Source organism: Erithacus rubecula, assembly GCF_903797595.1.
Source record: "Erithacus rubecula genome assembly, chromosome: 3".
NCBI lineage: Eukaryota > Metazoa > Chordata > Aves > Passeriformes > Muscicapidae > Erithacus > Erithacus rubecula.
Window position 1 is genome coordinate 3,969,589 of NC_136689.1, and position 14,867 is coordinate 3,984,455.

Below are 14,867 nucleotides of genomic sequence, written 5' to 3' on the forward strand. Positions count from 1 at the left end.
ATGCACACTCTCAACATTCTGGTGATATGCCCTCTGTGCAGGAAAGGTTGGGAAAGGATTCCCCCTTTGTTGGTGGGGTGCCCTTCCTTGCTGTTCTCTGCAGGATTATTTGTATTTCTGCACTCACATCTGTCTGCAGGTGCTAAACCTTACAGCAGAGCCTTAGCAATGACTCTTCCATATTGTTCTGATCCCAGGCATGCAAACCTGGAAATAAAGGGAAGAGAAAGGTGTTTTGGCCTTCATAGAGCTTGGGCTTTTCCCCCCTTGAATTAAGAGTTGTCACAATGCTTTGAAGATTCCAACACCACAGCCACATTCACTGGTGCAAGTGAGAGTCCCCAGCCCCCATTAAGGGCAAGAAAAGAAAGTGACAGATGTCAAAATAATGTACATGTCATTGACTAGAGAGCAGAGAAATAAATAAGACACACAAAGAGTGAGCAACCCATCAAAGGGAAACATAAATCAGAGCAGGTGCAGAGGTAACACCAGTCAGCTTTGCCATCAGTGGGGCTGAATGTGTCTGTGTCACCTGTGAAGCCACCCTGTGAGGGACATGGGCTGCACAAGGACCTGCACACTGAAAAAATCCATTTCCTCACAGGATGGGGCAGAACACTTGTGTAAAGGTCAGCCTTTTCCTTCCAGAAATCATCATACAAATTGCTTTAGTAACTGGCCACCCCTTCCCACATATCTTCCCCTCTTCCCCTCCTCCAGGTGAGGAACAAGCAGCCAGTGAGGGTGCAGGCATATCCCAAAATGTGACTGGAAAAGCTAAAGTCATGGCTGTCCCATGACAAACAGATTTCTGGAAATACAACAGGCAGATTGCATGTCTGCCCTTCCTCTGCTTGCTGCATGTTCTGTCCTACTGCAGCCTCATCTTAGAGAAAGAAGCCAACACTTTTTACTTGGTTCTGCAAGATCTCTGTGCTTGGGACAGAGGTCATTAAGCTGGGCAAGCACCAGGATCCTCAGCCCCAGCAATTTCAACAATTCACCCTTACATATCCCCAAATAAGTAGTTGAAACCACACTGAGACCTGTCTTGGCTGGGAACACACGAGAAATTGTATTTTAACTGCTTTTCTTTATTTCTTTGGGCATGGTATAAAACCCACCTAAAAATGACTTCCCAGTGATTTCCTCTTTCACTTACCTTCCCCTTCTGCTCTACCTTGGTCTTCACAGATTCATCTTCAATTTCAGCTGCTTCATCTTCATCAGAGACATCCTCAGCCTCCAGGTTGTTGTTGCCATTGATGGGGTCCTCCTGCCTGCTCAGTTTCTTGCCTTTCACCAGGATCTTCCCTTTCAATTGCTGCACAAGGAAAAGTGGACAAAACACCTGGTGGTTAAAGAAGGTTCTGACCCACCCTGAAGAAGCTCCTCAGCTGTAACCTGTGCTTTTACAGCTGAGTGGTTATTACCCAGAGACACAGGTAAAAATAACTCTTTTTTTACACTGAGACCACAGGCCATGAGTCTGAAAACCCCAGAGAGCCCTGAGTGATTCCCCTCTGCTGTAGAGCTGACCATCCCCTCAACCAGACAACTGAAACAGTTGTGCTGTTCAAGCTAATTAAAATATACTTCTTTTTGTTTGTTTTTTTCAGGACTGAAATGTTGCTCAGCAAACAAGGCAGAGCCTGGAGGTCTGGACTGCTGGAGGAAATCTGTGGTACCATGTTTGCCCCTCTGTCTGGCCTGTTATTTAATCCACTCCTTGCTCTGCAATATGTGGTTACAAACCTGTGCACAACTCTGGAAACTGAGATCCAAGCAGGGGCTGAGGCAGTGCAGCCTCTGCTCCACACACATTTTAATGGGGAGAGAGGTCCAATAAATTCTGCACAGGTGCCTCATGCACAGCAGACATGGAATTTTTATACATTTGGCATTTTGCAGGTGACACCTTTGGGTGCTAAGAGCCTCAGGAGGAGTTCCAGACCCTTTCCAATGCTAAATCCTCTTCAGGGAACAGCTTCTGCTGGCACTGCTGGGATGGTGCAACCCTGAGCTCAGCCAGCAGCATGCACCAGTGCATCACAGCTGGTGCAGAGGAGTCCTGGGAGCACCTTCCTGGGATGAATCAATTCTCTCCAGCCTCTTACATGTGAACCCTCACCACTGATGTGTCCTTAGTGCAAGCCCTGGCTGTGAGAGGAAGGCTGGAGCCTGGAAATGGATGATTTAGAGCCCAAACAAGGCAGCAGCAAGGATTGGGATGGGGAGAAGCACAGAGAAAGGTGAATGGTTTGGGTTATGCCTTAAAATCAAGAGCACCATTAGACCTGGCAGCTGTCAGGAACAGGAGGTTTGCTGCCACCTGGGTGTGTTTGGTACTCCTAGCTTTGGAGGGTGTGAGTTATTCCAGAAAAGTGCCATCTTGGAATTACAACCCCTCTGGCTGTGTAGCATGCTCCCCCTTCCTCAGCAACACCCTATATTTACCTTTTCTGCAACAGTAAAAGCAACAAAATCCCACTACATTCAAATGACAGGAATCAGAAAAACTAAGAATCTTTTATAAAACAACCCAGGCATTTTCAAAGGACCCCATTCCCCCTTTGCACCCTTTGTGGGTTCAAGCAAATTGCAGAACACCTTTCCAGAAACCAGCCCCACTCCTCTTCACCTGACAAAGCTGTGGATAAAGCTGAGTTTGAGAAAAATCACCTGAGGCAGCAGCCAAGAGCATTTTTATTCAGCTACCACAACCAGTTTTCACTGGGGAACTTTCCCTGTCACTCAAAGGAGCAGTCAGAGCACAGCAACATCCTCATCCTCCTCCCCATCCCCAGACCATCCTCCCATCCTGAGCTGTGCTCTGATTCCTCACATCCAGGGCTGGGACATGAGTCAGCTCATCTTCAGATCCTGACTTCATCCTGCTGCTCTCATATCCCTTCCCACCCTCCTGCCTCAACACCCAACTCTACACTGCTCTTCCACCACAAAATCCAGTTCTGTGTGAGCTTTTAGCCCCTCCTGTCCCCTGCAGGTACCACCCTGGTATTTAATATATTATCTGCCTCTGCTTTCTAATGGCCCACAAGAAATGTTACTGCCTTCCCCTCACAGCTCAGCAGTGGTGAACTAAGGATAAGGTATGTGGGGCAGCCTGCTTGATTCTTAATTACCAGCAGATAATTAAGCTATTTAAGCTTCTCCCATTCAGCCTGCACAGCAAGTGGGAGGTGCAGTTCCTGGCACTGCATGGCTGCAGAACACCACGAGGGAAGGCACAGCAGCACAGCCTCCACTGTGTCTCCTCACACAGCCCATCCAGGGCTGCCAGCAGCAGCTCCTCAGTAATGCTGTTATCCTGTCTAGCCTGTGGTTCCTCTGGAAAACCTTGGATATGGTGCAGATGCTCCCCATGGGCACAGGACACTGCTACTGTGCCTACAAGGGAGAGCAGCCCATGTGCCACTTAACTCAGAGGAGATCCATTGGCTTATCTGTCCACAAGAAGGGGTGAGACTCACCCCAAAGAGAGGCATTTTCATCCCCATTTTCTGCAAAAGGTGCTATCCTGTAGCAGCACTGCAGTGAATACCCCTTGCAGAGGAAGCAAAGTCCTAAATCCGAGAGTTCATCTTATTTATCAAGGTTTTAAATAAGCTGATACAGACAGTCACAAACACACACATGCCCTTGATCCTTCTCTCTTAGTTCCCCTTCATGTGATATTAAGTATTTCTAGCCTGAGGCAAAAGACACTCAGCTCATCAGTTCAGCTCTGCTGAGCAGATCCCTTGTCTTAGGAGGAAGCAATAGCTGAAATACTCAATAAATGTTCTCCAAGTAGACCATAAAGCCATCCCAGCTGTCTGTGGGAAGCCCAAGGTGGAGTACAACCCCAGGAAAGGCTACAAGGACACTGGGCTCCACTGAGAACACAGTGGAGTGGCTGCTGGAACTCCAGCCCTTCTTCACATGCCCTGTAAATGGCATTCCCTAGTCCCTCTGAAGTGCAGCTCATCTGCTTTCCCACCTTTCCCACTGCACACTCAACAAGCTCAGCCCTGCAGGTGAAATGGTTCTGACAACACTGGGATATGGAAACCATCTTAAAGGAAAGCACTGATTTTATCAGGAGCAGCAGAGCTGTAATGAGCAGAGGGTTTTAAAAGATCTGCATACACAGGTTTATCCCACCTGAAAGCTTCCTACCCCTAAGAGCAACTTGAGAGCCACAGCAAGGTCTGAATTCCAGTTTTCATCTCTGTGGGAATGGAAGATTTCTAAAGTGATCCACCTCAACAATCTTTCTGTGGCTTCAGCACCTCCTTTAGAGTCAACAGAGGAAACCAAACACTCCCAGGGTGTGATTCCTCCTCTGTTTGGACAAACACTGAGGAGAAGGTGGACAACACCTCCAACTCCTCTGTTTCCCCAGAGGAGCCCTGAGTGAAGTGCTCAGGATACACAGCCCCACCACCCAACATCCCACCCTCAGGATGGGGATATCCACCTCTCCAGACTTCTGAGAAGAGGTGAGGAATAACATATTCACATTCATGAGGAGATGTGCAGATTGATACCACATCTCCATCTGTGCACATCCTTCAGCTACAAACTCAAGTGTTGCACCAGAGGATGGGGACAGTCTCCAGGAAAGGGGAAGAAACATTACTGAAGGAGGTTTTGGAGGATTGAAGGAAACTCAGCTCAAGAACTTCAGGCAACAAGATGCACTGCAGACAAGCTGGGCTAAGGCTGGAGGAACAGAGATGTGCAGGTGGACCTGAAGCCACATTGACACGAAATGTGTGGGTGATGCCCAAAGACAGTGTCCCCATAAACAAGGAATGCCAGGAACAAAGAACTGTAGGGATTTCAGACACACTCAATACTCTGAATAGTTCCAACACTGGCAGCAGTTCTAGTCTCATTCTAGGACTGTGGCTTTGCAGCATCTCTAGCTGGGATTTAGGGACAGAGGCAAGGGGCTCTGCAGATCAGAGATGGGACAAAACCCACCAGCAGCAGGGACTGGATCAGCTCCCCCCTGTGATCCTGGTGCAGCCTGGAGCTTTTATGTGGCTTTTGGCCTTTCATCCAACAGCCTTTAATTTACTGCTAAACTAAAGATAGCAGCTTGGGGGAGATATTTAGGGAAGCCCAACACTGTTCCTGAATGGGACCTAATAAATCAGAGTCCCGCCCCAGGCTGTGCTGTGAATCGTTACCACAAATCCAAACCGTGTCAATCTTCCTTTAATTACTGCCTTTTTTTCCCTGCTGACACAATCGGCAGCAATCCTTCGACTGTTTGTGTTTACAGCCTCCAGCCCTTTGCCCAGTGGTAGATCCCACCCTTTTCCTGATATAAAAAATACCTTGTTGTCCCGGCTTTCCTCATGTAAACACCACAAGGGAGTGGAAAAGCCAAGAGATTCCTGCTTTGTTTGTTTGTTTTTCCCTCGTGTTTCAGCTTCAATGGGTTTTACACCCGAAAAAAATTCAGCATTTCAGCCCTTTGCACTGTCCTACTTCACACAACAAGAAGGCAGATGAAAAGTACCAGAAGGAAAAGGACAGGTGTTGCAAAACTGGCAGTTTTTCTCTGTTTAAACTAAAGGATCAATCCCTGCAGTGGAGCAGATCAGCCCAAATCCATTCCCTAGGGTAGATCTGGGCATTGTGTTCAGTGGGGCCCTGTGTCTGTTTGGGCAATCAAAATAAGGTTTGATGAGCACAGGCATGGAAAAAACATCTTGGGGAAGCTGGGGTCATCCCCTTACACTCATAAATCACACATTGCTTTGCTTGGCGTTTCTCCTTTCTTTCATCACATCATTGCCATCAGCTGAAAAGCCATCAGCAGTTTTCCTGATCCTGCACCAGGATAAATAGCAAGTCAGGAGGGGACACTGAAGACACATTTTTCCAGCTCAGTAAGAGCCTGCAAAGACTGATCTCTGTGCTGGGAGTGTCCTCATCCTGGGAGAGTCACTTCTCCCACTGGAGGCACCTTGTCTGTGCCAGAGACAAGAGCCTGCTGAAGCAGCAGCAGTAAAAATTACAATTCATCCTAATTTATTGCCCTGGTGCTTAGGGACCAGCCCAGAGCAGCTTCCCTCTGTGCCAGGCTTTGTATCAAACGAGGCATGACACTCCCAAACAAAAGGGGAAAATCAGAAAGGAAAAGGAGATAAAGGAAGAGGGAGAACAAATACAGAAGATATTCTGGGTGGATTGTTTTCCTCCCCTTTCTCCCCTGCTGACTGCCAGCTTTATCTCACCCACAAACTCCTTCCAGCTCTGATAGGCATGTTCAGCCAATTTTTGGCAAATGAGCAAAGAAATGCAATTTAAAGGGAACTGCAGCTAACTGTACAGGAGTCTGCTTCTGCCAAGGGGAAAGAAAGGGAGGGAAGGAAGGAAGAAAGGGAGGGAAGGGAGGGAGGAGGGAAGGAAGGAGGGAAGGAAGGAGGGAGGGAGGGAAGGAGGGAAGGAGGGAAGGAGGGAAGGAGGGAAGGAGGGAAGGAGGGAAGGAGGGAAGGAGGGAAGGAGGGAAGGAGGGAAGGAGGGAAGGAGGGAAGGGGGGAAGGAAGGAAGGAAGGAAGGAAGGAAGGAAGGAAGGAAGGAAGGAAGGAAGGAAGGAAGGAAGGAAGGAAGGAAGGAAGGAAGGAAGGAAGGAAGGAAGGAAGGAAGGAAGGAAGGAAGGAAGGAAGGGAAGGAAGGAAGGAGGAAGGAAGGAAGGAAGGAAGGAAGGAAGGAAGGAAGAGGAAGGAAGGAAGGAAGGAAGGAAGGAAGGAAGGAAGGAAGGAAGGAAGGAAGGAAGGAAGGAAGGAAGGAAGGAAGGAAGGAAGGAAGGAAGGAAGGAAGGAAGGAAGAGGAAGGAAGGAAGGAAGGAAGGATAGGAAGGAAGGAAGGAAGGACGGAAGGAAGGAAGGAAGGAAGGAAGGAAGGAAGGAAGGAAGGAAGGAAGGAAGGAAGGAAGGAAGGAAGGAAGGAAGGAAGGAAGGAAGGAAGGAAGGAAGGAAGGAAGGAAGGAAGGACGGAAGGAAGGAAGGAAGGAAGGAAGGAAGGAAGGAAGGAAGGAAGGAAGGAAGGAAGGAAAGGAAGGAAGGAAGGAAGGAAGGAAGGAAGGAAGGAAGGAAGGAAGGAGGAAGGAAGAAGGAAGGAAGGAAGGAAGGAAGGAAGGAAGGGAAGGAAGGAAGGAAGGAAGGAAGGAAGGAAGGAAGGAAGGAAGGAAGGAAGGAAGGAAGGAAGGAAGGAAGGAAGGAAGGAAGGCACAAACCACATGGGTAGAAATAGAATAATGTTTCCTGTTTTGGAGACATATTTTTCATATCAAGATTCCATTTCCAGTTTTTTTTGTTGGTTAATGATTTTATAGTGGTGGCCACTGCTGAGGGCTGTGCAGCTCTTTCCTCCTGCAAGGCCAGGGCTCAGCTCCCAGCCTGACAGCTGCCCTGATTCCTGGGAATCAAAGGGGCATTTCTAGGCAATCTCCTGCTTCCCTTTGTCCTCCATGCACATCTCCATCCCCACCAGCCCCAGCCATTCCAGTGAGTGCCCCAGGACACACTCAATGGCAGGACATTTTGTGTCTAATACACCTTCAGGCTACTTGCAGTGGTTTTCCCCTTGAGTTTTGAACTTTGCACTTAACAAGAAATAAAACTTCCCTCTTGTCCAACCCTCAGAAGGCAGAATGTGCTGTAGTGGCCTTGCTTACCTCTGGGGAGGGGAACTGGGATTTGTTTCCATCCACTGGGGCGACCAAGAGCATGTCCTGCAGGATGGTGGTCATGTGCTGGGCCATGACCTTCTGCTGCTCCACGCTGCAGTGGTTCTCCAGGGACAGGATGACAGGGTAAGGTGAGGTCTGGAACAGGACATCAACACACACACCATCAGTGAGCTCTGCAGTTTCACCAGTCTGGAGCAATTGGGATGAGCCCCAGGGCTGTTTTCTCTGGGAATGAGTGTGTCTCCTAAAACAAGGATTTGTTAAAAACGGACAGATCTAACTGGGCAGTAGTTACTCAGATCTGTGCTGATGCCTTGCAGAGATGATGATCCAATGGAGAAGCAGCAGGATGGGTCAGGATTGCCTCCCACAGACTTTCTGAGCACTCCCTGTGCCTCCATTCTCCACTTGCACTGTGGGTCTGAGCACCTTTCTGCCCACCTTCAGAGCAAGGACTGGGAAGGGGGCTGTAAAATCACAGGGTTTGCTCAAACCTTTAAGTGATATCAATCCTTCCTCCATTCCTGCAGAGGCCTGATCTGGTTCCCTGTGCCCCCAGGCCATTCTGTGTGCTGAAGGCATTGTCATTACTGTCATTGTCACTCCTTTATGGCCCCAAACAAAACCTGACACCAGATCCAAAGTGCACTGAATGAAAACAGCAGAGAGTCCAGTGAGTCTGGACAGACCTAAGGTTTTCTGAGGCCTGCTGCCATACAAGACTCCAGCCCTGCTCAACCCTTTTAAAGCAGAACAAAAGCACATCCAAAACATGCACATGGCTTCCTCTAAATAAGAAACAGACCCTGAAACATCAAAGCCACGTGAACCATGGGCTTGCTGGTGTTTGCCACCAGGTGTGCTCAGGATTCTGGGCATCACTGTCCTTGCAGTGGGGTGCAGGATGCAGCTGTGCTGGCACAGCTTCAGACCCATCCTCAGATGGTGCTCTCCCTGTGCAGCAAGCCCCAGGAATGGATCTCTGCAGGAAGCACAGCACAGGTGCCTGGACAGAAGGACACATCTTGTCCTTGCTAAGGTGAAGCTTTCATTGCTTTTGCTCTGTGCTGGGAGGGAAGAGCTCTACTATCAGTCCTGGGTTGTGCAACATGAGAAGAAGTCCCTCATCCTTACTTTGAATGCATAGTTCTTGATGGCCTTAATGACATCACTGAAGAGGATCTTGGAGGTGAGAGTGTAGCCGTGATAAATGACGGGCTCTGAGTTGGGGCCATCCCAGCAATCCAGCTCCACACAGCGACAGCCTTTGGTCAGGGCTCTGGAAACAAAGAAGGCACCTTGTTGGCTTCTGCACCTTCTGCTCCATCTCCAAGTGAGGGTACAACAGGCACAGGTGCTGCCTGGGAAGACTGAAGGAAGTTCAGGGAGCAAGGGAGAAGAAAGGAGCTTGGAGAAACAGGAAATCAGATAAAGGATGGGATCAGGTGAACTCAGCAAAGAGATTTCAAGGTTGAGCAAGGAAAGCACAGAAGGATCTGAGAAATAAGGCAGTGGAAGTCCAAGGTAGAATTATCCAAAGAATAAGACATAGAGAGTGCCAGATGAGAAAGGATACTGATAACTGTGCCCCCAGTCTTTCCCAAAGATGGTGAAGAGAAGATAAAATCAAGAGTGGCTGCAGTGGAAGAATGACAGTCAGCCTTAGAAGCCAGGTCTCAAAGTTTAGATGATGTGATTTCTTCATCTACCTCTGATATGACATGAGGGATGAATCCTCAGAGCTGGGAGGGAAGGAGGGAGCCATTGGAACTCCACCACAGCTGAGGAGATTGCTGAGGGCCAGTTTCCTAAACTGAGTTTACAGACTGAATTTCCAAAGCTGAAATTCCTACCTTTACATATCCATACTTCAATTTATTTTCAAATGTAGATTCCCCCTCCCATCTATCTAGGAGGTGATCTTGTCTCTTTACAGTAATTCCCTAAACATTTCAGATTACACAACTCCTTTAGCTCATTGCAATAGAATCCCAGAATGGTTTGGGTTGGAAGGGACCTTAAGGACCATCCAGTTCCAAGATCTGCCATGGGAAGGAACAGCTTCCACCATCCCAGAATCTCAGAGCTCTCTCCAACTTGGCCTTGAACACTTCCAGGGATGGATCATCCAAAGCATCTCTGGGAAACCTGTTCCAGAATCATGTGATTTTTTTTTTTTGTCCAACCAAAATATACATCTATAATTTGAAGACTCTGTAAGATGAATTCAAAGAGCTAATGAGAAGTAACTTGTGCCAGGTTTCACTCTTGAAACCTTTGACCTTGTGACTCCAGTCAGTCATTGCTCCTGAGAACAAGTCATAAACAAAGGCAGGATTGCTGTTGACTGGCTCATAAGGAAACACAGTCTCACCTGGTCAAACAAGGAGTAAGGAAAGGTGGGTGTGTAAATTACTCAAGGTCACTGCACCAATCTGGCCATGAGACATCAGACAACAGACAGACACAGGCAACACCTAATGCTCAGTGGAGGGTGCTGTGGGAATATCTGAGAGGCTAAAAAGGGACCAGGTGTAAATCCTCCTGATCACTCACCTTGTTCCACCAGCTCACATTCCACCTCTTTTTTTTTTTTTTTTGATTGCACAAAACCAAACCCCTGAATGGTTGTGAGGACAGTCCTTGCCATGGGCTTCTCCCAAAATGCAGGGCAGAGCATCAGCACCATGACTCTATCCATCATTTTGGCTCCTTCCAGACCTGCAGCTGGAATCTTTGTGTCTTGTAAGCTCCTTGCACTCTCCCATGCCAAAGAGCTGTAATCCAGCCTCCATCTGACTACAGGTATTTTATATTGTTTTAAAATGTAGTGTTGGAACTACAGGTGGACACCAGATGAGACCCAGGTCAAAGAGCTGTGAAAAGGAGGGCACAGCCAACCTGGAAACATGAGCCAGCCCACAATGCCTATCTGGTGGGAGATTGCTTCATAAGAAGAGAATTATATCTTCTGAAAGAAAGAGGTTAACCTCCCAAACACACACTCCTCACCTGATATAGGCCTCTGTGCTGCTTGGCCCTGTGATCTGGTCTTCCATCAGATAGGTGTTGTGTGAGGATGACACCAGGTAGTGGCTGAGAGGTTGGCTCATGTCCTGGTAAACTTTCCTGTGGGAGGGGTTGAAGATGTTCCCCTCATCTGACAGCAGGTACATCAGGAAACCATCCTTGGTCATGGCATTGCCCCTCTTGGCTGCCAGGTAAACAGACAGAAAGCCCACAATGAAAATGTGACACACCAGGCTGTGCCACCACCTTCACCTGGAGCCTCTGTGCTCCAGGCACAGCCAAACCAGAGATACTGATGTTCTCCAAACAAGGATGACACCTTCAGCTGCCTGAAAATGCTTTTAAAGCCCCTTCACAATCCCCTCTACTGTCCTTGATAACATCTCAAAAGTGTCAGACAGACCTTATCTCATCTGTCTCTAGAGATCTACAGCATGAAAATCTCCATTTGAGCATTTCAACCCAGAGAAGCTGTCAGATGTCTAAACACAGCCAGATAAATCTGTGTGGATTATCCAGTGAAATACATGACTTGCAAAGAGTAAATACAGAATTACTCCCCATTTTGAGGGACTGAACTAGATCTCAGTCTAATCCTAAAGCCTGACAGCTGCAAAACCTTGTCCCTCTTTGAACACATCCTCCAAGGTGCTCCAGACTGGTGATTCAGCCACATTTGAGCAGACACAGTTCAGTGACTGCCTCCTGAACAGCTGTCACCTCCTTGGCCTCTCCTCAGAGATCTTATCTGCAGATGGCTTTGCAGGTGTCCACCATCAAGGACATCTGTCTCCACTCCAGCTTCTGGAGAGCACAAATATTGCTACATCCTCAGCCTTGAAAAGCCACATGAATAACCCATCTGGGTCTTCCCCTCAGGATTTTCACCATCCTCTGGTCAAACCTGTATTCCTCTCCAGCTGTTCAGTGCACCCAAAATAAAACTGAAGAGAGAGATTTCCCAGCCTCTCCTCTCCTCCTCTCCCAGAGCTGTTAATGTTCCTCTAGGAGAGTGGTGTTTTAGAAGCAGCTGGGGAGAAAATACACATGACTGCAGAAAAAAAGCAGCAGCAATGCAATTCACAGTTCATCAAAAAACCCCAAGATTTTGAAGCAAACCAGCCACAGTTTTCAACCTACCTCTTTCATTTGGCTCATATCTCTGAATTAAGGCAGGGGCAGCAACAACAGCATCTTCTTCCTGCTGTATCTCATAGAGAAACCTCACCAGGTTCTGGCAGGACATGAACCCTTCAGGGTCCGAGTACATTTGGAAGATGCTGTCAATTTCCTTCCTCTCTGTCAGTATCTTGTAAAATTCCTCTATCTCATCATCCTCCAGAGCCTCTGTTTTGGACTTGTCACAGTGCTGTAAACGTAGAGGGGAGAAGGAGTGAAAACCTTCTTTCCTTCTGGCATAGGCCAGCCGTAATCTGCACCAGGGCTACACAACGCAGAACACAAAATAATTGCAAAGAGTTACTGGCCAGTGGGTGAGGAGCATGTGGTCAATGACAATGGTTCTCATTGACAAGGCCAATGGTCATAAAACAGTTGAATTATCAGCATTTAGACATTATCAGTCTGCTCAAAAGCACCAGCTTTGAGTTCCGTCACTTGGTGTGCTTCAGTCAGGACAGCTCAAAATAATCCAAGCACAAATCAAAAGTCAAAAAAAATTTAATTCTTAATCTCAGAAGGAAGAAAGGGAAACTATTAACTCTTTTAAATAGTGATAGAGAGTATAGCCAACAATGCTGTAAGTTAAGTGAAAAGAATCCTCCCTTTGACCTCAGTGGCTCAGACTTTGAGAGGCTGTCAAGACTCACAGCAGGGCTGCTTGCAAAAATGGCATCAAAAACAACTCAAAACTCCACAAATGCTAAGCATGTGCATGTTTAGGTATGAAAAAATCCACCTCTCCATGGAAATTTTCCATTCTCATCCAAAGCCTGCCATGTAAAAAAATCCCCACAGATTTCAAATCAGATATTCTCACAAGGAACTGTAATTCAGATTCTCCATGTGCCTCTGGGGTTTGAACTTTTCCAGTAGATACCATCTCTGACAGAGCACCACAGCCAGGACCTGACTGACCATGAAAGATGGGGAGCTTGAGATATATATGTTAATGCCTCCATGAAGGACACAATTTTTCCAATAACAAGTTTTTTCCAGTTTATTTAAAATACTCCCAAGTTCAATTTTTCATCAGAAATAACTTTTTTTTTTTTTTCCTGTGGCAAATCCTGATATTAATTTTGTTGTTTGTTCCTAGCAGCATTCTTCAACTTGTCAAACCAGAGGAATTAAATTGCTTTCCATCTTTGATCCCCTGTGACAGATAGAGCTATTTTCCTGGCTTTTATGATGAAAATGCCTGTTTTAGTTGAACCAGCCATCACACTAATCTCAACCTAGCTCTGCCAGTGATCTCAGTGATGGCCATGGTGGCTTTGGCAGTGTCCCAAGATGATAATGAGGGATTTTCATCCCCTGCAAATCCTTCAATATCTGTTTATGGAGCACATATAAAACCAAAGAACATTATCATGATGTGTAGCATTTCACAAACTGAAGTGACAGAAAAAAAAAAGAGTTCAACTTGTTCTGACTTCAGAACCTGCTGGGCAGAAGCCAGGGGCTGATCTCAGGGATGGGACAACCTGTGACATGCTCAATACTGTATACCTAAAATACATACTAAAATACCTCCAAAATAGGTTTGAGAGTTCAAAAACTGCCTTTTCCTGCTGCCTTCCATGTCTGTGACCCTGTGCTGTGGCTCTGGCAGATCCCTCAAGCTAAGCTGAGCATGATGCTTAGCAACTGCAGAAGGAATATAAAGAGGGAAAGCAGCTGGTGGAGATGGCTGTGAATTACAAATGTTCTTTTCTTTAAGACATGACAAGGAAATGACAAGATATTTATTCTAGAAAAGTGGCATTTTAAGTGGTGTGCCTCAGTAAATTAACTCATTAGTTGCCATTAAAGGCTGTGATGACAACAGGACAATAGCACTGCACCAGAGTCAAACTCCAGGACACATCAGATGCATGGTATAAACTGGGCTCCTTCTGCTTTGGTGACAAGAAGTCCAAATTAGAGAGAAAATCTCCACCCAAAATATGTGTTTTACCTCCTATGCACCCATCACAAGCCCTGAGTCCTGAATGACCCTTGGCCTGCCACAAAACCACCTTCCTGATGCATCAGCATGAATATTCAGGTTGAAATGAAGTGAGCAATGACAGGAGCTTTGCACAATTTCTGGTTGCATTGCAATATGTTTTACTCAGGTGTCTCAAACCCAGATGTGGACACAGAGCCATGTGATGAAAGGCAAGAATAATGTGAGAACATGCCCTGCAGCCCCCACCTGAGCCCCTGAACACCCTTCCTTCCTGTGACTAAATGAAGAAAAACTCTCTGAGACAGAAAGGATCACCCTTTAATAGCCTGTAATGCCCTAGTCCATCTAAGCTGAGGCAGGATGCAAACTGAAAATGTAATTGCTTTAGGAGCAAGACAGACCCTTCCTGGAGGCAGATCAGTCCTTGGGAGATGTGAATTAACCTCCAAAGAGCCTCTCTTCCCAGTGGCTATACAGGAAATTATATATACATATTATATATACAATTACTTGCCTAATGATGGTACTTCAACTAACTACCTGCATTTCAATGGGTTCAATCAGGGTTTAGCTATTACTAGGAATCTTTAAGCAAAAAGGATTAATTTAATCAAGTTTTCTCTCCTAGAGCTCCCTTGTAACTATTGTGACAGCAGAAGAGAATAAATAAGAGAAGACTGTATCTCTAAAATTTAAAAAAAATTAAAATTTACCAAAAAAACAACAAACAAACCAAGAGTGATTTTTTTTTCAAGTTGTTGATGTATGAAGATGTGGGAGTGATTAATCTCCTGGATGTGAGATGTATCCTTTAGGATGAGGAGATTCACACCCTGGTCCCCACTGCCTTCACCAGCACAGACTGCAAAGGAAGTATTGGCAACTGCTTCTAGTGGAGACATGAACTCAACCAGTGGATTCTCAGCCTTATTTCCACCCTTCCAGGATCTTCCTGGGCAGGGAATAAAGGATGGGATGCACCAGCCA

At 46.7% G+C, this 14,867-nt stretch overlaps 1 protein-coding gene across 2 annotated transcripts in view; it reads right to left on the reverse strand.

Moving 5' to 3' along the window:
* Window positions 1-14,867, reverse strand: part of PLCD1 (phospholipase C delta 1) — a 49,519-nt gene that overhangs the window by 5,930 nt on the left and 28,722 nt on the right. For both annotated transcript variants that reach the window (XM_079300534.1, XM_079300533.1), the window contains exons 5-9: window positions 11,888-12,116; window positions 10,730-10,931; window positions 8,852-8,996; window positions 7,703-7,852; window positions 1,166-1,327 (exon numbers count right to left, since the gene is read on the reverse strand). In XM_079300534.1, coding sequence (XP_079156660.1) covers window positions 1,166-1,327; window positions 7,703-7,852; window positions 8,852-8,996; window positions 10,730-10,931; window positions 11,888-12,116 — 888 coding nt within the window. The remainder of the gene's footprint in view (window positions 1-1,165; window positions 1,328-7,702; window positions 7,853-8,851; window positions 8,997-10,729; window positions 10,932-11,887; window positions 12,117-14,867) is intronic.